Genomic DNA, 20890 nt, shown 5'->3' with positions numbered 1-20890 from the left:
CCTAATTGCTTTCCCGTCTGGAGTCTGTGGGGTCCACAGGTGTTTGCTGCCATCCATCTACTCGCTGAGTCCAGCTGCAGCACTTTGCAAGACAGCTAGGTTGTGTGTTGCTGCATGGGGAGCACAGTTAATTAGTGCTGCCTTGCAGCCAGGAAACAAAAAAACGAGCAGCTTGCTCGGCCTCGGTAAGGTGTCTGGGAGCCGGGATTGCTCAGCCTGTTAACCAGGGTAGATGGGAGAGGGGGAAGTCTATTGCTTGTGACTTTAGGATTTGGTGCTGGAGATGCAGCCCTGGAGACTGAATCGATAGCTCCGAGGTAGTTATCTAGTCCTGTCTCAGGAGGGATGCTGCCCTTCTATCACCAGGCTGTGTAAAGTCGAATCAAGTAGCAGCCTGGGGCTTCAAATCCATCCCCTTGTTTGTCCTCAGTTTCCACCATGCCTATCCTATCCCAGCTGCAAAGCCGACACATGGATGTGAATAGCAGCTGTAACATGGTGGGAGCTGGAAGCTCCGTGAGCTTATTATTGATTATGTCTCTGTTTCTGCGTGTCTGGTGAGCTAATTGTTCTGATTGGAGGAAGGGCTGCAGCTGAGTCCCCCTTTTCTCTTCTCTGGTGGCTTTTATTATGTCTCCATTCCCTAGGTGGAGAATCTTTGGCAGGTATTATTTCTAGTTGCTTCAGGCCAAGAGAGTGGGGGGGGGGGGGGGGGCGAGAGGGAACCAGACTGGGATCGGTCGCTAGCCAGCTTGATAACAAATTCACTGACACAGGGAACAATTTTTTCCTGACACGGCCAATTCGTTAATGACTCTGACGCTAAGGGCCCCAAAGGGAGGGGAACTTTGACTCTGCGAAAAACTCTCTGCCGAAGCAGAATTGCTTTATTTAAGGCTACGTCCGGCATGTTTAAATATTAAAGCCTGAGAAATAATGGATGATGTTAGCTTAGGTTGTAAGTGCCCCTTGTTTCCTGAAGACAAGTGGTTGTGGGCATGTGTGTGGGCGTGTGTGTGTGTGTGTGTGTGTGTGTGTGTGTGTGTGTTCTTCGCTGTGGATAATGTGGGGAAACCTCTTAAGAACTCCACAGGGGATGGGAAGAGATTAACCCCAATGCAGTTATTCCAGATTTACATGGTGTAGCTCAGAGCAGAATCTGACACTGACTCAATAGGGCCGCTGGTATAAATTGCCATTGCTCCGTTGACTTCAGCGGATGTCTGACCCTCCTGTATTACCACTTCTACTATATATTTGAGAGAATATATATAAATATAATATATCTCAAATATATCTAACGGTTTGTTCAAGAATCCCTCTTAAACAGGAAGAGCCAGGACAACCAAATTTGGTATGCAGCTTCCTCTTATCATAACTTAAAGCAAGGTCAGGGTTTGGTTGTGCTAGGACAATGGGATGTTCCTTGAATGGGATTGTTTCTCATAAAACAGAAAGGGGAGGCTCTGCTATATAATGACCACATGGGGGCAGCAGGGAAAACAGGGACAGTTATACCATATAATGGCCACAGGGGGACAGCAAGAAAAATTGTTGTGAAGCCGTCCGAATCATTTTGTTCAGGAAATATCAAAACGAGATGTCTTGACATTTTGAAAACACTTCTCCCAATTTAAAAAAAAAAATCATTGTACAATTTTATCAAAAAATTGGCTTTAACAAAAGGCCATTTTGCATCAGAAAACTGTTGTGACAAAAATTTCCCAACCAGCCTGTTGTAAGCAAAACAAACCAAAAAAAGGAACAAATGTAAAGTCTCCGGGAGAGAGCACGGTGTGTCTTACTTCATAATACGCTGCAGCAGCGCTGAACAAAAATGGCTGCTGAGCTCAGGGGAAACTCTTAGAAAGGCAGAGGTGTGTGATGCAGCAAATGAAAGGCATCAAAGTTTTGCAAGTTTAGTAGGTCATTGGTGCTGTGTGGAGGTCACTTCAGCTACCACGGGGATGTGGCAGCAGCTGCATGTAAAATGCAGATGGGACGGCTCTTCTGTGCCAGTGAAACACCATCTCCCGGAATGGCTGGTCCCCCTTAACACAGGCTAGCTGACATGGCAGCTCCTAGCTTGCTGTGTTATGTGGTGAGTCCCTTGTAGTAACAGGAAGCTGTTTATTGAAACATTTGTATTAGGAGAGTTATAACAAATGGAGCACAACAGCTGTCCAGGGCTCAATTCAGCTGTTGGTCTAATTGAAAGCTGCAGGTTGACCCCTTATGCTTTGGAGAACTGGGTGTTTTGTAAGACAGGGATGACCCACATGCTAAATACCACAGACAGAACAGCCAGTGATACACCTGGAGGAACAGGAACTAGCCTCCCAAAGTTTTCCCCCACCAAATCACTCAGGCCTCTGCTGCCTAAGCTGTTGGAAATACTGCTCAGCTGGTAGCAATAACTGGTCTTTTATTTTCTGTGCAGGCTGGCCTCTGTAGAGGGTAACGTGTGCGTGTAACCCACTGGTCAGTGTATGCTACATGTCTCCCTTTGTGCTTGATCTATAGAGGATGCTGGTAGGCTGCCGTTCTCAGTATGCTAACCTGGCTCTTTGGCCCATTCTTTGGAGATATCCCCAGTCTGTGGGCCAAGATTATGGCTGTCACGCTAGGAGATCCCAAATGGCTTGCCAGCTGGCCCCTTTGGCTGGGTGAGGCCAAGTGTGGAACCAGCCAGTGCTGCTCCAAGCATCATCCAGTAGGAGGCGCTCAAGAGCGGCACTTCCCAGAGGTGCCTTGCGTATCCACAGCAAGTATACGAAGTAAAGTTTGTGGAAGGGCAGTTACTGAATCCTCAGGATGGTCTGGCTACCTCCCACCGTTGAGGGAAGAGCAGACTCTCAGCTTGCTTTTTCAAGTACAGAATCCCCACCAAGGAATCAGACAGACGCGCCTCCCTTCTTTGTGCTGCTGGTGTTTATTGTGGGTTGGTTTTTAATCCCTACGGTTCAACTTTACGAAGTCCTCACGCCGATACGTTGAGGTATGTATAAAATATGTACAGGAAAGCACTGCGAGAGCCATCCCGGCCTCTAGCGTTGGGCCGTGCTCCACGGCCAGGAGTGTGGGTGAAAGAGTGTTGCTTGTGTTCGAGGGCGAGGGGAGGGTCAGAAAACAGAACAATTTCCAAGTACATGAGCAAATATTTACAGGTTCCGAGACAAAAAATATATCTCCAGTGTCATCTCGAGGAGAGAGGGGTGAAGCAAAGCCCCCTCAGGCTCTATGTGTTGTGTTGATTTATAAGGACTAAATATATTGATTTTTCACGGGCTGTGCATCCGCCACAGCTGTGGCTGTGCAGAGCTCCGACTTTTACTTGTGTTGGCAAGGGGTCGCGGATACAGCTCCAGCCATGGATTTGGCACTCCATGCTCTGTAGAGTTATGGAACGGCGCCTCTGACAGACCCCTGTGATCTAGAGTAAATGCCACTCAAATGAGGAGTCCATTCCAGGTGAGGAAAAAATCCAGTCAGTGCTTTTCCCAGGACTGTCCTAGTATTAAAGCAATGGAAGCAGATAGCTTAATGTATTTGGAGTAAATAGGAAATCCTGGGCTGGATTTCTCTGCCTGCCTGGAATGGATGCAGCTGGTGGGATGCACAAGTACTTACAGCTTCTAATAGGATTCGGTTGTCAGGATGGCTTATTAGAATGGGATTCCTTGAAAGAGCCATGAAAGGTAAGTAAGCGGGGTGGGAGGTTAAAAGCTGCGCCACCAAGGGCTGTTCAGTGATTGTAACACAACGGAAAACGCTGGTGTCTAAAGCTAAATCCTGATGCCACTGCACAGCAAAATCCCCGCTGATCGGAATGGGCCTGGGACTTGTCCCCCCCATGTCGTCACGCTTGTGGAGAGAGCAGACTACATCTACAGCTGGGCGAGGCTTTCCCAGTACTTTAGCCTGCAGCACTGAGAAAAATCCTGCTCGACGTGAGCGTGGGTCTGGCTTCAACCCAGTGGATGTCGTGCTCTGCCCCGCTGCATTGCATTTGCTTTGCTGGGAAAAGGTGCAGAGGGGAGGCGTGCTACCCCTCATGCAATCTCTCCAGGCCCATGCAAGCGCTTGGGCTGCGCCAGGCCAAGAAATAGGGTAACGTCCCTCCCGGCCACTCTGTGAGTGAGAGGAGGGGACGATAGTAAGGAACCCAGAGGGAATGACAGGCCTCAGAAACATGCTAGGGAACTGCTGCGTTCCACTGCAGCTTCTGACCAAGGAGGGAGCATAATGCCAGCAACCATGAGCTCAGGGGAGAATACTACGGGCAGATGTCCTCCAATCCTGCATCCGCTCACACGCACACGTTCGCAGCTGCATGCGTGCACGTGCTTGCACTAGTGTATGCGTGCACTCGTAAATGGGTACATATGGTCAATGATGGTATATGCTCACACCTACTCGGATCTCTACAGATACTCAGTTCACACACATGCACGAATGCATTAGGCGGGGGGGTTAAAGCTAACCCACGGTTTGCTCTCTCTACACTCTTCTGACCAGGCTGTCTTCCAGGAGCTGCATGAATGCTGAGCTGGACTTCCCCTCTTGCGCTGAATCATTTGCTGTGGTGCCTGAGAATAAATGCACCAAAACCTCCTGCAAATCTTTGACCATTGAGAGCTGTCGCATCTCTGCTAGCTCGTTTCCCATGCTAGCATGACTGTAAGAGAGCGCGGTAGCCAGAGCTGCTCCCGCTGAATGGTCATGGTCTGCTCTAGTGGGCTGAGAATGGGAGCCAGGATCTCCTGACTTTAATCCCAGCTCTGCCACTGACCCCTTCTGTGGCCTTGATCACATCACTTCACCTTGCCATCTCTGCAATGGGCATAGTGATGCCTCAGCCAATGGGGCATTATTTTAGAACTGGAGCAACAGCAGCATTGAAGCCGAGCTAAGAGTAATGCTGCTGGTGGTTTGTTCTGGTTCTAAAAGCACCCATCAAGCACCAGGTGCTGGACAACTTCCCCTCTGTTGTCGTATGTTACCACTGGGACTCGGTCACCCCATGTGTGACCCATGGGCAGTATGGCTCAAGGGGGTAGCTTTTGGGTTCACTCTCTTACCAAAACTCTTCAGCCCCTGCCACCTAAATCGCACTTTATTTCCTTAAATCTATGTGCACAAGGGGGCAGGAGGTGGTGAACAAGTGAGCGCCAAGGTGTCTGCACAAGTTGGTATTGTCTTTGCACGAGTGTGTGCAGCAGGGCATGCAAGGGTTTGTGTGTGAGGGCTCCAAATTCGTGATTTGATATTTGCACGGGCAGCTGCCTGCACAAGCGGTCTGCATATGCACCAGTGAGCCTGCATATGCACAAGTGTGCACAGCTATTTGCAAGGAGGGGCCACCTTCGGTACTGACCCCACTATTTTCACAGGGGAGGGCTCTCCTGTGCACACCTGAGCAGGTGTGAAATGTGATGATGGTTTCCTAGGGAGTAATCGCATGAGACGAGACCAGAGGGTACGTGGGTGGGTCCGTTTCTACTTGATCCCGGAGCATGGCAGGTCCCCCAAGTTCCAACTGTTCGTGGTCTATGCTGGTGACACTTGACTGGAGGAGACGGAGGATACCTCGGTCTTGCTCTGGGATACGGTCGAGGAGACGTCGTCATCCCCAAAGGGGTTCTTGCCACAGCAGATGGTGGTGATCATGCAGTTACGGAACTGAAGGGAGAGAGCGAGCCGTGGCACCATTGTACCCTGCCGCCCGCCACGCTGGAGCCGTCCCTCAGACCACGAGACCAGGGGCACTTCACTGGGTTACATACAACCCCGTGCCTGAGAGGTGGTCCCCACCCCCCTGGGGGCGAAACGTGGCAGCTGTTCTAACCATGCAGGCAGCACTAAACAAACGAAGGCAGAAAGCGATGGGGGAACCGCATTCAACTGGCTTCTGTCCTGGGACCGGGGTGCGCTGAGGCAGGAGGGAGGGGCCTCTGCAGAGCTGCCGTGAGGCGCACGACTGAAATACCAAGAAGACGGTAGGCAGGCCTGCCCATGGGGCGTGCCCCAGGGCCCAGTGATTCTAAAGGGACTCAGTGGTGGTGCCCACTCCCGGGCCTTTTATGTCGCTGCAGGAGCATCGTGCAGCCAGGTCTGGGGGGCTGTAAGGGTTAGGGGGGCCAACATGGCATGCTCTGAGCAGTGCTGCCAGCTGGCTGCCCCTGGCTCTGCCCAGGACCGGCCCACGACATTTTGGCACCTGAGGCGGGGAGCTCAGATGATGCCCCCATGTCCCCTCGCTTGGGCCGAAACTTTGAAAGGTCTCAATTCTGCCTCCTTCCTGTTCTGCTCCTCTCATGGCCCTGCTCTGCTACCTACAGATGCACCAGCAGCAGACACAATTTTCTACACTCTGGGTCCTAGTGGCGCACCGCCCCCTCCCCCCACACTCTGGCACCTGAGGCGCCCACCTGAGTCCACCCCATGGTAGGGCCAGCCCTGGCTCCGCCCCTCCAGGAGCATGGACCCGCCCCCTGTGCCTTGCCCACAGGCTGTCTGCTGACTGGACGGGAGGATCAGGGGGCATTTGTAGAGCTGTATGAGGGGGAGGCGGAAGCAGAGTATTGGGGGTGCTGCAGGACGGGCCTGAGATGCATCGGCAGAGCTGAGTAGAGGGAGCCCGGGGTGGAATAGCCGGGGGACGCTGCAGGATAGGCCTGGTGCATTGGCGGGGGGCACAGAACTGCAAGAGCGGGAGATGCTCTCGGCCAAGTTCACTGAGAGACCTGAGAGAGGGGGCCTAGGACAGGAACAGCCTGGGCAGGGCAGGTTCCTCCCCCGTGCCCCGAGAGCCTCACCTGCTTGTTCATGAGGACGTAGATGATGGGGTTGTAGAGAGAGGAGCTCTTGGAGAAGAAGGCAGGCACTGACATGAGAGTAGCGGAGAAGTCCGCCCCCTTGTTGGTGAAGATCCAGAACGCCACCACGGCGTAGGGCGTCCAGGCCAAGAGGAAGCCCAGAACCATTAGGATCACCATGCGGGTCACCTCCCTCTCCGCCTTCTGGGTGCTCGCCGACTCCTGCTGCTGGGCCGCGGCCTGCGAGAGAGGGAGAGGGCAGTGAGTCAAGGAGCAAACTGCCGCTCCCTGAGCAAGCTAGAAAGAACTGACGTGGCTAGGGTCGGGGTACAGATCTCAACCCCTCTCCTAGGGAAGCTGCCCCCGGGCCTGAGGCCTTTCCATTCATATTGCATCATGCCCAGCATTGACCTAGACACGGCACAAGGGAGATCCGGGGGCAGACACCTGGTCCACGGCTCAGGACGCAGGCTGAGACTGGAGCACAGATTTACACCTACGCAGCACACTCCCACTAACCCGCTTACCTGCAGAAAGGAGGAGCTGAAAGGGGCACAGGCCTGTCTCTGATTTGTGCGTGCGGAGAGTCATCCCTGCTTTAGATCCCCCTTTGAGGCACTAAACCCCCTCACCACCCGCTGGCAACTTATGGACATAAAGTTTGATGCCTCTTTGCTAAGCCCCTGTCTCCAGATGTGCTGGGGGAGCGAGTGGCGCTAACACCAGTGGGCGAATCATAGATGCCGCAGCAAGAAGAGACCGCGGTGGTCATGGAGTCTGAGCTGGCCAAACGGGTGTGAGATTGCCTTGCCCATCAGACGGTGCTGCCCTGCCGGTGCTCCGAGAGAACCTGCGCTACGGCTGTGGAGCAATACCCTCTCCCTCCCTCTGCTCGTTGCCACGCTCTGCACCCCGTACCTCTCGGACTTTGCAGATGAGCTGCCCGTAGGAGAAGAAGATGATCACCACCGGGATGACGAAGTGGCCCATGAACATGTAGACCACGTAGGATTCGTTGTGGTAGTCGGGGTTGAGGGTGTAATAGTCAGGACCGCAGGAGCACTGCATGCCCTCGGGAATGTATCTGCCAAGCAAGAGCGCAAGCAAAGCAGAAGGGTTAGACCCTGCATGTCACAGGGGCGCCCGGGTGCAGCCTTCTGATGGGACTGGGTTGACACGGGTGAGGGGACCTAGACTCTCTGCCCCCAGGAGGGCTTGCCCATGGGCTGGAGAGTTTGGGGCTAAGCCAGCTTTTAATTACGAGAGGAACCCCACAGAAGAGCAAGCAGGTGATTCCGGTATAAAAGGGCCCAGGCATCGGCAGGCAGGGTGGGTGGGAGAGAGTAGCAGAGCCTGCCAGAGGAAGCCTGACAGGAAGACGCTCAGGACACAGGAGGTTAGGTGGCCCTGGCGCTGATGGAAGGTGCTTCTGCAGAGAGCACACAAGGCCCCGCTAGCGCCTGAGTGGGTGTTGAAGAAGGGAAGGTGAGCAAGTGTGTGTGTGCGTGTGTGTGCGTGTGTGTGTGTGTGTGTACTTCTGAGGGCTGGCTTTGGACAAACTCTTGTCGGGGTGTGTGTGTGTGTGTGTGCTTCTGAGGGCTGGCTTTGGACAAACTCTCTTGTCATCCTGAGAGGAAAAAGTGACTTAAAAGGCTGGTTGCAGACAGTTTATTTCTGTCCCTCCATGGCTGAGCATTAGGCTGTCCGATGCCACCTGCTCTTTCTCCTGCGGAGCAGAGATGACAGGGAGCCTCAATGCAGGTATCACCTCTGAGGTGTCGTGGATTCCCTGTTGTGGAGGGGTTGTGTCCCTGCCCATCTTGGCTAATAGCCATTGACAGACCTCTCATTCGCGCTGGTTTAAATTTTTGTCTGTAGAATTCAATATAGAATAATTGTTTTCCTTAGGCTTTTCCAAGCATCCTACAGAATTCACAAGAGAATTCTTTCCCCGCTGTTGGGTTTTTGTTCTAACTAGACCTATAGGGTGGATCTCTATAAACTCCCATAGGGCTTCAGAGTAATATTGGGCCAAGCTAGGATTGTGAACAGAGCTAACCAGACTCCAATTACACTTCTGTAGCATCCTGCTGGGTTCATCTCTAGTCAGTTCTTTAGTGCACAGCCATAAAGAGAGAGATTTAGGGATGGGGGACCCAAACTAAAACCCCTTCTGAAATCTCTTAGGGTATGTCTACACTACCCCGCTAGTTCGAACTAGCGGGGTAATGTATGCATACCGAACGTGCAAATGAAGCCCGGGATTTGAATTTCCCGGGCTTCATTTGCATAAGCCGGCTGGCGCCATTTTTAAATGCCGGCTTGTTCGAACCCCGTGCCGCGCGGCTACACGCGGCACGGGCTAGATAGTTTGAACTAGCAAGCCATTCCGAACTATCTGTACGCCTCGTTCCACGAGGTGGTGAGCAACTATCTAGCCCGTGCCGCGTGTAGCCACGCAGCACGGGGTTCGAACAAGCCGGCATTTAAAAATGGCGCCGGCCGGCTTATGCAAATGAAGCCCGGGAAATTCAAATCCCGGGCTTCATTTGCACGTTCGGTATGCATACATTACCCCGCTAGTTTGAACTAGCGGGGTAGTGTAGACATACCCTTAGTGTGTCAGGTTTGGGGTTCCTATGACTCAAAAGCAGCTTTGTTGCTTTAATAGCTCATGTCCTGATCCCGGCAGAGTTCTAAGTAAATTTGCTCCAGCAGGTAGCCCTCTTGACTCGCTGCCTGGAGTACATGCAAGTCCTTTTCAGGATCAGGTGCCAATCAGCAGGAGGGCCAAGGTGAGGCTAGACAGTTTGCCTGTGCTGCAGGGGAAATGATGAGTGAACTCACGTGGAAGACACTAGATTGACAGCGTGAGTCCCGTGTTTATCTACAGAGCTTATACGGTGGAAGCTGAGCAGGTCGGACAGATATTTACCAGGGATGATCTAGACAGTGCTGGATCCTGCCATGAGGGCAGGGGACTGGACTTGATGACCTCTCGAGGTCCCTTCCAGTTCTAGTGTTCTGTGATTCTGAAGCCTTGCAAGCTCTGTGTTCTGTGTTTCAGTCCTGACTGCCCAGCTCCCACCCAACATGCTATCTGGGCTCAACGTCAAACGATGGTACCCACACTACCTGCAATCTTCATCTTAATCCATTGGCTTCACTGGGACTGACTGTCCTAGATAACGGTTAGCCCCTTGAGCTGCCGTTGCAGGATTGGGCCCCTCTGAATTCGGCTGAAGCTAAGGAAGCCTGCCATGATTGCTGGAGCAGGGACGAGCGTGTGTCTGGCTGGCAATGTTCCCTCTCATTTTTCTCCCCATGTGCAGATTTTTTCCCATCTGTGTATGGAATAATTTTATGTGCACTGAGGCAGGTGTGAATGTGCACCACCAGTAGAAACAAACACCCTGGCTGTGGGCGCTCTGCTAATCAGCTGGGCAACGTTGGGGATCTCTCCTGAGCAGCCGCACACATCACAGCTGTTTGATGGAGGGCAGCAGGTGGCCTCCCGCCTTAGACACTTGCGTTATGAGCAGCCTGTGCTTGCTCCGAGCTCACAAGCAAGAACAGAGACTCGGTCCACTCATTGCGTGGAGAGCTTGGGCTCCTGTTTCCCTTCCTGATCGGGGTGGTGAGCAACGAGCACATGGGTCTGTATTTTGCCACGGCAAGTTCTTCCCTCCTATAGCTGGGCTTTCTGAATAGAACAGCTTGGGGCAGGGGCTGGAGGAGGTTGCAGTGTCCGAGCAGAACTCTGCACGGGACTCAGGACTAGTACAGCAGGCAGGGATGTGGGGCCAAAATGAAACACGTCGGCAGAGCTGGGGTGAAACCCAGGACTGGAATCGCAGAGACACGAACAGTCAGGGCTGAGGTGGTGCATGAGCAGTGCTGCGTGTGGGGCATCTAGGACACGAATAGCTACAGGGGCTGTAGGGGAGGATGGAGGAGCTCTGGCAGAGCTGTGTAAGGGATGCTTAGGGGCGTGCTGTTATGTTTTCAGGAAGGCTCTCGAAGCACAGAGTGATCCTGCTCTCATGGCTGGCGTAAATCAGGAGTGAGTCTATTTAAGTCAACGGCATTACACCAATATAAACCCAGCGCATGCAGATTAGAGGCAGACCCCTAATTGCTGCTGTCTTTCAAGTGCTCATGCATAGGGGGCGGATGTGAGTATTTCCACAGTGGTATTTAGCCAGAGGGCTGTAAATGCTGTCTGCATTGCGTATCACTCACCTGGACCAGCCAAACAGGGGTGGAGCAGCACAGGAAAAGGCCATGACCCAGGTAAAACTGATGCCCATCAAGGCATGGGTGGCAGAGAAGCGGAAGTTGCCCATGGGCTTACAAACCACGATATAACGCTCTATCGCCAGGACGACCAGCGACCACAAGGCAACCTGACCTGGGGGAGAAAGAGAGAGAGAGCAATCTAACATGAGTGCGCTGTTAAAGATCTCAGGGTCTGACCTGCTCTTGTGTGAACAGAACGGAAGCGTGACCTAGTGGGTACAGCACAGGACCAGGAGTTAGGGTTGAACTGGAACTGGTCCCCTGCAGCCTCCCCGTCTCCCTGGGCTGGAGCAGTCTGCTTTTACAGCGCCGGAGCAGTCTGCACTCAAGAGCCAATTTAAGCTTCTAAAAGTGTCTTCTTTCGGGTCCTGGTCATTTGTCATCCCCTGAAGTCAAGGGGCCAAGCCTCAAGCTGGTGTAAGGAAGCACGGCTCAAGGGGTGAACCTTCCCTTCCTCTATTTCTGAACCAGTCTCTAACTGGTGTGAGTGTTCCCACCACAGGCGAAGGCGCCCAGGCCAGGGCTGGCGTGTTTATCTGTCAAAGGATAATCAAACCTCAGGGGATTAGGAGTGGCTAGCCTGTGCCATAAGCCTGTTAATGCCCCCAGCGTGTGCTTATCTGCTGATCGCTACCTCCCCCCCTCCCCCCTGTTTGGCTTTCATGAAGAACGGTAGCTCTTTCTGCTTCCCTTTAGTGTGAACTTTCTTCTTTCTTTCCCCCCCACAGTTGGGATCCTCCTTGTTCCTGGCGGGTGACAAATTGGGCAGCCTGGATAAGAGGGAGAGCCTGAAAGAGCATGAAAGGTTAGAAGCTATTGCCAGGGACCAAGAGGAGGCCTTTTCACTGAAGGAATTAGCGATCACATTCATGGCCCTTAATTCTCCCTAATAGAGATCTTGCCCCTGTTTCAGGCTGACATAGACTGGATTAATTGAGTCTCCTGGCAGCAGGAATATTCCCATTGCCTCAAATGTGTACAGGAGTGTCAATCACCCAGGGACCTTTTAAATTGTGTTGTCTTATTTTAAAGCCTGATTGCAAACAGTTCCCTGCAAGAATCAACTCTCTGGGCAGCGTTCCGTTCAGTTTTGTCACCGGGTCTCATCGCTGTGGGCTGGCTGGAGGAGCAGAGAGATGTCCAATCACTTCATGCAGCTTGGAAATGGACTTTTTTTTTTTGCCAGCAGTGGTGCCCTGGAGAGTCGATCGCCATCCTGCCCACAGGAGTGAAACCCACACGCGTGCTGAGATCAGCTGGGTTTGAAAGCTCAGAATGGCCACTGAAAAAATTCTGTGCCGTTTGCGTGGCTCCGCTCAGAAATAGGGACTGAGCCCTGTTTCCAGTCCTTGATACCGACCATATCCTCTCTTCCCTTATTGAGAGCAACCACATCTTCAACTGTAATCAACAATAAACCCTCCTTCTGCTGCCAGACTTAGCCCTTTCCTCCTCTTTCAGAAGCACCAAACTCCTCCAACCCAGGGGGACTCCTTTCCCTTCCCAAATACAGATGGGATTGTTCTATCCTTCACTGATACCGATTGGATGTCCCTTCTCCCAAATACTGACCTGGTCCTTCTCTGACATAAAAACCTGCCCTTTCAGCAATACTGCTGTAAGATGCATTCCTTAGACCACTGGCTTTACATAAAGCTTAGAGCATCTTCCTCGGCGACTTAGGGACAGTTTTGCTCCAAGAGCTCTTACAGTGGTAGCAAACACGTTTATGTTTTGGTACCTCGGGACAGGCCTGCGGATGGATATCTTCTCTTTCTCCAACAGCATGGGGGAAGTTTCCCATTCCAAAAGCACCGCTCTAAGGGCAGGTCAACCCTTTGGACCCTTTTAGTCCTTGTCCCTTCTGCTGAGGCTGCGAACAGTTAATGTTGGTTGGGATGCTGCCTGTCTCCTGGCCCACCTGCCCATTTGACCCAGGCTGCGGACTCCCCTACAGTACTAAGGTCTGGCTGGATGTGGTGTGATCAGCATAGCCCAGGAGGGAAAAGCCATCATGTGAAGGGGCCGTATTCAAACTTGTGCAGCCGCCTTCAGGGACTCGGTTCTGTACGTGTGTGTTCCTAGCAGCGCTAAGCCAGATGCCTCCAGGTCAGACCGTGGAAGGAAGAGTCGTTTTCAGTCGGGCTGGATACCAGTGAGTGTTGAAAGTGACCTCCTGGGTCACCCCCGTCGTCTGCACGATATTCAGCAGGGCTCATTCTGAACAGTGCTGGAGGCTAGTTCAGGGACCAGTTTCCAGGTTAATCTCAAGCTGTTCTTGCCGTTGTGTGGACCCTCGCGATGGGCTCAAACCCAGCCCTTTCCAGTTCAAACATCCCTGAACTTTGGTTCCTGGATCCTTAGCTGTACTGTGCAGTTTGGGCTGATTTCTTATCACTGCCCTTTCTGAAATGCCTGGGATGGTTGCAGGCATTGGAGGCTTGCGTGATCATTTTTAAATGCCCCCAATCTATTTTGGGCTTGGCTTATCGCATGTCCGTGTGCCGCACTGATGTGTGAGGAGGTAGCATGGCCATTTCATTCCACTACATGGTACCTTTGCATTGCAAGGCAACCTTACCCTTAAGGGAGCACCGTAGTGGGCTGATGCCACAAGGAGCATATCTACACCGAATTTAGGGGCTGTGATCAGTGTTCCCTATAAGCTGTGTGCTTGGGTGGCCACCCCCAAGAGATTCAAATGCTGCTAATTAGCAAAGCAGAGTGCCCACAACCATCCAGAGCCGGCAGCATGTGTTTCTACTGGAGGTGCACATCAGCATGTGCCTTGGTGCACATAAAATTATTCTGCACATGAATGGAAAAAATTAGAGAGAACTTTGGCTGTGATTGGAGCACACATTGACATACTCAAAGGAGCTTTAATCTAGCTAGCTCAGGCACCAGAACAGTGACGCCGCAGCAGCACAGGGCTGTACAAACCAACCCAGAATCCCAGGTAATGGCTTGCGGGCCTAGCCTGTGATGAAAGGTGCCCTGCATTGGCTTCGCTGTTCCGGTACCCAAGCTAGCTAGATTAAAGCTAGCTTCTGTTGGGATTTGTCTACATGTGCTGCCATGTGGACATACTCTGAGAGAGCCCACTGGTGCAGCCAGGAATGTTTCATGGGAAGAAGCTCAGACATTCACATTGAATGCAAGATGACATGCTTCCAGCTGGAAATAAAACCGGGGCAAACTCAGATCTTCTCCTCCTTTAGCCAGGCAAATGCCAGCATCATTCCCCCTTCCCTGCACGCCCTCCGCTACCCTCCTCCCCGAGCTCTTACCTCCCAGCGTGGCAAAGAAGCCTTCCACAGCACAGCCCGTGGGCCCGAAGATAAAGTAGCCGTTCCAGGCCGTGTAGAAGGTGACGGTGAAGCCAAAGCAAGCCATAAAGAGATCAGCCACCGCCAGGTTGACCAGGATGTAGTTGAGCGGCTGCCGCAGCTTCTTATGCTTAAAAGTGACGAGGAGCGTCAGGAGGTTGATGGGGAGCCCGGTGAAGATGAGGAAGAAGATGTAGCAGCACACGATTCGGTACTTCCAGGGTTCAGCTAGGTAATACTGTGGGTACTCAAAGGGACTCCGCACCAGCCCTGTTTTGTTGGAGAGCGGCACATAAAAATTGATTCCTTCTGTCCCGTTCATCCTTCTGTTATTTTAGCAGCTGCTCTTTATTATTTAATTTTCTTTTTTTTAAAAACAAATTAATTTTATTCTCAACCTCAGTTAAAAAAAAAATTGAAATTCCCCCCCACCCCCCCAAACAAAAATCTTGAAGTGAATGCAGAGCTGGTGTGTGGTCCCTCATCTACATCCCAGGGCTGGCAGCGCCAGGATCCATCGGGGGTTTTTATACCCTTCGCCCACTTCTGCGGGTGTGGAGGAGCAAGTGAGGGTGGGAGGGGAGGATTAGGGTCTAAGGCTAAGTTTGTATGACAAGGGCAACGGGATTGAGAGGGGTTGATGGTTTAAGCACCTTTTAAGCGGCTAGTTGGCCCCAAAACCTGCATTAAGGCGTATTAATTTCTATTAAGTGTTTAATATCTTTGAAGGAATTTGGTTTATTTGGAAGTGAGGTGAGGCAGGAGCAGGGTAGTTAGTTGGCAGGTGGTAACCATGAAAGAAGGACAGGTGGGTAGAACAATATAACAGAGAAAGGAGTATTGGAGAGGGATATCTGCACCCACTTGAATTCGACACAAATGACTTCCCTTGTGACTGCCCAGTAGCTTATTAGGGAAGAATTATTTGACAGGAAGAAGGGTCAGTGGTTATTGTACTGACTTTGGACTTGGAAGACCTAGATAAAATTCCCAGCTCTGCCACAGACACCCTGTGTGGCCTTGGCCAAGTCGCTTAGTCTCATTATCCCTCAGTCTCCTATCTATACAGTTTCCCACAGGACTCCTGGCTTCTGTTTCTAGCCTGGTCCCAGCTTCTGCAAATGTATTTGTTAGTTTCCGATCTTCAGCAAATATTTTGGAAATGCAGTTTTTGACCTCTGGGTTGTTTGTAATCTGCTTGTTTGGACTGTTCTGTATTTGATATTTGCTGCGTGTGCTTGGTCGCATGGGGTGCATCTAGACTACCGGGGGGGGGGGGGGGGTTCGAAAAAAGTAGCCTTTTTTCGAAAAATTTTTACCTGCGTCTAGACTACCGCCACGTTCTGTCAACAGTAAATCGAAAGAATGCAGCGGTTTTGTCGGCAGTGGTAAACTTCATTCTATGAGGAATAACGCCTTTTTTTGAAAATCATCTTTCGAAGAAACGTGCTATTCCATGAAAACAGGGCTTTTTCCAAAGAGAGCATCCAGACTCTCTCTTGAAAAAGCAAGCCGCTTTTTTCGAAAAATCTTCTTGTTGTCTAGACACTCTTTTTCGAAAGAGGCTTGCAATCTAGATGTAGTCTTGATTCACGGGGGAGGGGAGGTGTTCTGCTCCCTGATTGGCTGGCTAAAACTTCTTCAGAAACAATGACCCTCGCCTTTCCTATGGCCAGGTTAAAAATTGGTGATGCTAAAATTTATGAAATTGTTGGGTTCTATGAACATCCAGATACTCAAACTGGGCAGGTTGTGCAGCAATAATGAACTGGTTTCTGAGCAGAACCACACCTCTCACTGCAGGTTCTGGCCTCGTAATTGGGACAGCTGATAGGGATTTTGGATGGTAGCTGCAGAGCTTGGCAAACCTGGACCCGCGTCCGAACGCAGTCAGGGCTGGATTAAAGGAGAGGGCTATCTGGGCAGCTGTCCGGGGCGCCAGCCTGTGGGGGGGCGCCTGATTGAAGTGGTAAGGGGCGCCATGCGCCCGGGGGCGGGGCCACACATAGGGCGCGTGGAGCCCCTGACCACTTCAATCAGGCGCCCCCCATAGGCTGGCACCCAGGGGTGGGGCTGTGCATGTGTCGCGCGCCCGCTGCCCAGGACGCAAGTATGGCTCAGTCCAGCACTGAATGCAGTCCCATTGGAATGGCTTGCGACATTGCAACATTAAATATACATCAGCTTGGGACATGTCCACATGCTGGGAACCCACCAGCTTTCTTGGGCAGGACTTGACCAGCCATGCCTGCCCACGGCCAGTTCCTGCCAATCTCCTGCCCTTTATTATCATTGTTACTTACCGTGGGCATTGTGTTAGCACCTAGTTGTGCTAGTTATGGCCCAGGATCTGTTGTGCTAAGTGCAAACCAAACCAAAAGACTGTCCCTGCCCCCAAAGACTTTATAGTCTAAATATGTGATGGGATTTCTAGGCTGACGTCTCAACTCAATGACTTCGTAAGCCAAATGCTGTCGCAGTGCCAAGCCACCGAATGGAACTGTCTACGTCTGGGTTTTGGATGGTTCTGCTGGGCTCTCCCATGCAATCCTTTCTCGCAGCCCGTGCTGCAGCGGAGCTGGGAGGTGGGTCATGCAGCATCTTTGTTGCATTTAGGTTTGTGGACTGTGATCTTGCACGTGGAGAACCCTTGTGCTTCGGAAGGATATAGCGCCTGGGAAGCCTCGCCTCCTGCCACTTTGCATGGTGGGCTGAATTTATAACCCTGACCCCTTCCTGCCCTGCCTCTGGGATGAGCTTTTTTTTTTAAAAAAAAAAGGAGATCTGATGGGGCCAGCTCTGTTGGCTCATTCCCCTCAGGCTCCTGGAAGAACAGCAACCAGAGTGTAGCACAGTCCAGTGCCTTCTGTCGGAGGGATCTGAACCAGAACTCCAGCTCTGATCCTTCTCCCGTTTGACAGACTTTTGGCTCCGGATCAGAACTACCTGGCTAAATCTCTAAGCATTTCCAAACTGGGCTGGGGGTTGATAACTATATTTCTGGTTTGTCACTGGTAGAAGGAGCATCTCTTCCCAGGTCAGGAACAGGAGAGGGCTCTGGAGTCAGGTAAGTATCACTGTTCCCCTTGTAAAGATGAGCAAATCAGGGTGCATCGAGTTATCACAATGAGGTGTTATCGGCGCCGAGGAGAGAAACCCCCGAGTCCTGACTCTCACGCCCACTCCCCAGCAGATCACACATCCTCCCACAGGCAGAAATTGAACCCAGAAGCCTGACTCCTAGTTTTGTCACACTGTAACCCTGCAGAACAATGTATTTAAATAGGTATGGGCCAGTGGCCTTCAACCTGTTTTCATTAGGAGGTCCCTAAATATTTGGAATGGAGATGTAGCTCCCTGGTGCTATCTTAGACAGTCTGTGGATTCCAGCGGTCCAGAGACCATGGGTTGCAAACCACTGTACAGGCAGCAGGTGACTGCTGTTGTCTCTGACACACCCGAGTAGCCCCATCTTGCTGCCTGCTGGAAGTCAATGGTGAAAACTCCCATGGTGGCTTGTGGTCACCCACATTTTTCCCCTGGAGGCGCAGTGAAAAGCACCATGTTTCCCAATGGCGCCTCTCACTGGTTCCTCCCAATGTGGAGACCTTCCTGGCTTCTTTGGCTCATTCCAGAAACCACAGCTACAATGGGTCAGTATTTAACTGAGCAGCAAGCTGGCATTTCTGTCTGTTATGTCGACATCATAACGTAAAGTGAATACAAGCCCCACTTTGTCACAGTCCGGGTTCTAGACACCCCCACACACACCAGCCTGGGCTAGCTGAAGGCAGGTAGCCCTTCACAGTAAGGCATCAACCTCCAGAACTCAGGTGTGGTGGGTTCCAGTCTCCCCTGCCTGGCTGGGCCACACGACCCACCCCATCACACTGCCCTTCCTTCAGCTGGCCTAGGGCTGTACCCACAACTGTAAGCTCCAGAGGCTGACACCTCACCCATTTGGCTACTAGAGGATATCCCTAGCAGCCTTGCTCATCCCCATATATTTAAGCCTGGGGAAATGAGCCACCAGGTTTCACAGGAACCCAACTATCTAATGATTTGTGTGATTATTTTTCTTGGACTGTTTTCTATGTGCGCATGAGGGATGAACTACTATGTGTGTCACCCCGACTGAGGAAGGAGTGGTGAGTCTGAGTCCCACCGTAGTCTGTAAACCATAGAGGCAGCACCTACTACAGCTGCTTGCTAAAAGGGTTGCCCTTTTAGTGGTAGTGGCTTGTGCTTTTAGAGCTGAAGGGCCAGGTTCAAACCCCATTGTCAGCACAAGCAGGGTCACTAGATCGTGCTGGTCTTGGCTTAGCACTTCCTTGTGCAGCATGGCAGCCGGTGGAAACTCAGTGACAAGGACCAGCTGTCATATTATTTCAGCCTTGAGATGGTGAAAAGCCCTGTAACTCCACAGCGGACCAAGGGCTCATGTAGTAGACTTGGGCAGAGCCTCAGGGGACCATTCTTGTTGTTTAACAGTTACGCTGCAGCACGGCCAAGAGGCCTCAGCCATGTCAGGGCTCCGTTGTGCTAGCTGCTGTGCAAGAAGAGAGTAAATGACAGCTTGACTCCTGCTGGGAAGGAGAAAATACTATGTTTGTACCTGCAGCTAAAAGCCCACCAGCTGTAGGTTGTCTCCAGTGCGTGGAAGTAGCACCGCTACTTGCTTGGATGCTATTCAGACTTGCACCCAGCTGGGGAGAAGGGACAGCACATGGAGCAGCAGCTGGAGAGACTGGGGCATGGTTGGCAAGGAGTACATGGCAGCTGAGGGGAAGAGAGGGTCTGGAGATGGAGGGAGAAAGAATGTGGGCAGGAAGGGAAGCTTTCGCATTGTCTCCTCAGTGCTCAATTTGGGTCAAGGGGAGGTTATGTCACTCCATGAAATCCACCCGAACTGGGTCAGAACCAGCTCCAAACTCATAGGCTCCCTTCCTTGTCCGAGCTTCCCCCCGCCTTTTAGTTCAGGAAGCGGGACGCTGCCACCACCATGGGAGAACAGCCTAAGGCTTCTTAGCAGAGCTCTCCCGCTAATCTGTGACATATGGTGGCGTACATGACCCTGATCTGTTAATACTGTAAGCTTTGGTCCTGCCTCCCCACCCACCCTCCTCAGAGATGAAGTGGATGGAAAAAGTCAGCGTCATCTCCCGGGAGAAACTAGATTGTCCCCAAAGCTGTGTGCGCATGGGGCGGAGGGAGGTTTTAGAGGGGGCTGCAGGACAGGAACGGAAGGCCAAGGGGTGGGAAGAATGATATCTTTATCGCCAGCAGGCTCTGATCCTCCAGCTTTGGACTGAAAGGACAGAGAAGTAGGACATGGCTAGAATATCCAGGTCATTGAAGCGAGGGGTGTCCTGGGGTAAGGGTTCCAGAGAGGAAGGCTACCTTCTTGGAAAGGGGCTGATGTCATCTTGGTACGCGAGTGAGGCGTGACCGTGAGGCACTGAGTCACAGAATGATCCAGCCTGATTCCTTTCTCCTCCTTAGACTCTGCTCAGGCTCCTCGCTGGTGGAACACAGACACTCCTGCGGTCCAGAGAGCTCCCTTGCGATCACACCTTGAAGATGCTTTTCCCTGAAGGTATTTTATGTCTCTCCAGAGAGTCGGAGGAGTTTTTAAATATACCGAAATCGGATTCCCTGACAATGAGCCGATTTCAGAAGGTTCAGAATTCAGGCCCCATTGACCTGAGCATCCAAAAGTTTGTGTGTTTCTTTGAACTTTTATTTGCAGAGTGGCCCCTGCCTATCGGTGATCTAGGGAGCTGCAAAAGGCAACAGATTCTAGAGTGGCTGAGTTGGCCCAGCTGCCCTTCATCATAGAACACTAGAACTAGAAGGGACCTTGAGAGGTGATCAAGTCCAGTCCCCTGTCCTTATGGCAGGACCAAGCACCATCTACATCATCCCTGATAGATGAATGTCTAACCTGTTCCTTCCTTAGTGGAGCACTTTGCATTTGTCCTTATTAAACTTCATCCTATTTACCTCAGACCATTTCTCCAGTTTGTCCAGATCATTTTGAATTATGACCCTTTCTTCCAAAGCACTTGCAACCCCTCCCAGTTTGGTAGCATCTGCAAACTTTATAAGCGTACTCTCTATGCCGTCATCAAAATCATTGATGAAAATATTGAACAGAACCAGTCCCTAAACAGACCCCTGCAGAACCCCACTGATTATGCCCTTTCAGCATAATTGTGGACCATTAATAACTACTCTCTGAGAACGGTTATCCAGTGAGTTAAGGACCCACCTTATAGTAGCCCCCTCTAGATTGTATTTCCCTACGTTATTGATAAGAAGGTCATGCGAGACATGTCACATGCCTTACTAAAGTCTAGCTATACCACGTCCACCGCTTCCCCCATATCCACAAGGCTTGATATCCTGTCAAAGAAAGCTATCAGATTGGTTTGACATGATTTG

At 51.6% G+C, this 20890-nt stretch overlaps 2 protein-coding genes across 3 annotated transcripts in view; one reads left to right on the top strand and one right to left on the bottom strand.

The window, feature by feature from the left end:
- Positions 1-5150: 5150 nt before the first annotated feature.
- On the bottom strand, positions 5151-14768 carry LOC102448403 (blue-sensitive opsin). The gene is made up of 5 exons (XM_006119345.4): positions 14408-14768; positions 11061-11229; positions 7737-7902; positions 6819-7058; positions 5151-5682 (listed from the first exon to the last, which is right to left on the bottom strand). The coding sequence occupies exons 1-5, from the start codon at positions 14766-14768 to the stop codon at positions 5551-5553; spliced, it is 1068 nt and encodes a 355-aa protein (XP_006119407.1). The 3' UTR covers positions 5151-5550.
- MLN (motilin) overlaps positions 10355-20890 on the top strand; it is a 42826-nt gene continuing 32290 nt past the window's right edge. The window contains exon 1 of one of the 2 annotated variants that reach the window (XM_075909999.1): positions 10355-10474. The gene's annotated coding sequence lies outside the window, so the exon portion shown is untranslated. Of the gene's footprint in view, positions 10475-14608; positions 14679-20890 lie in introns of those variants that run through there. The other variant, XM_075910000.1, reaches the window with a different exon arrangement.

The sequence above is a fragment of the Pelodiscus sinensis genome, chromosome 27 (genome assembly GCF_049634645.1).
Source record: "Pelodiscus sinensis isolate JC-2024 chromosome 27, ASM4963464v1, whole genome shotgun sequence".
Taxonomy (NCBI): domain Eukaryota; kingdom Metazoa; phylum Chordata; order Testudines; family Trionychidae; genus Pelodiscus; species Pelodiscus sinensis.
Note: the sequence above shows the minus strand (reverse complement) of the source record. Positions and strands in the feature narration are given on the sequence as shown.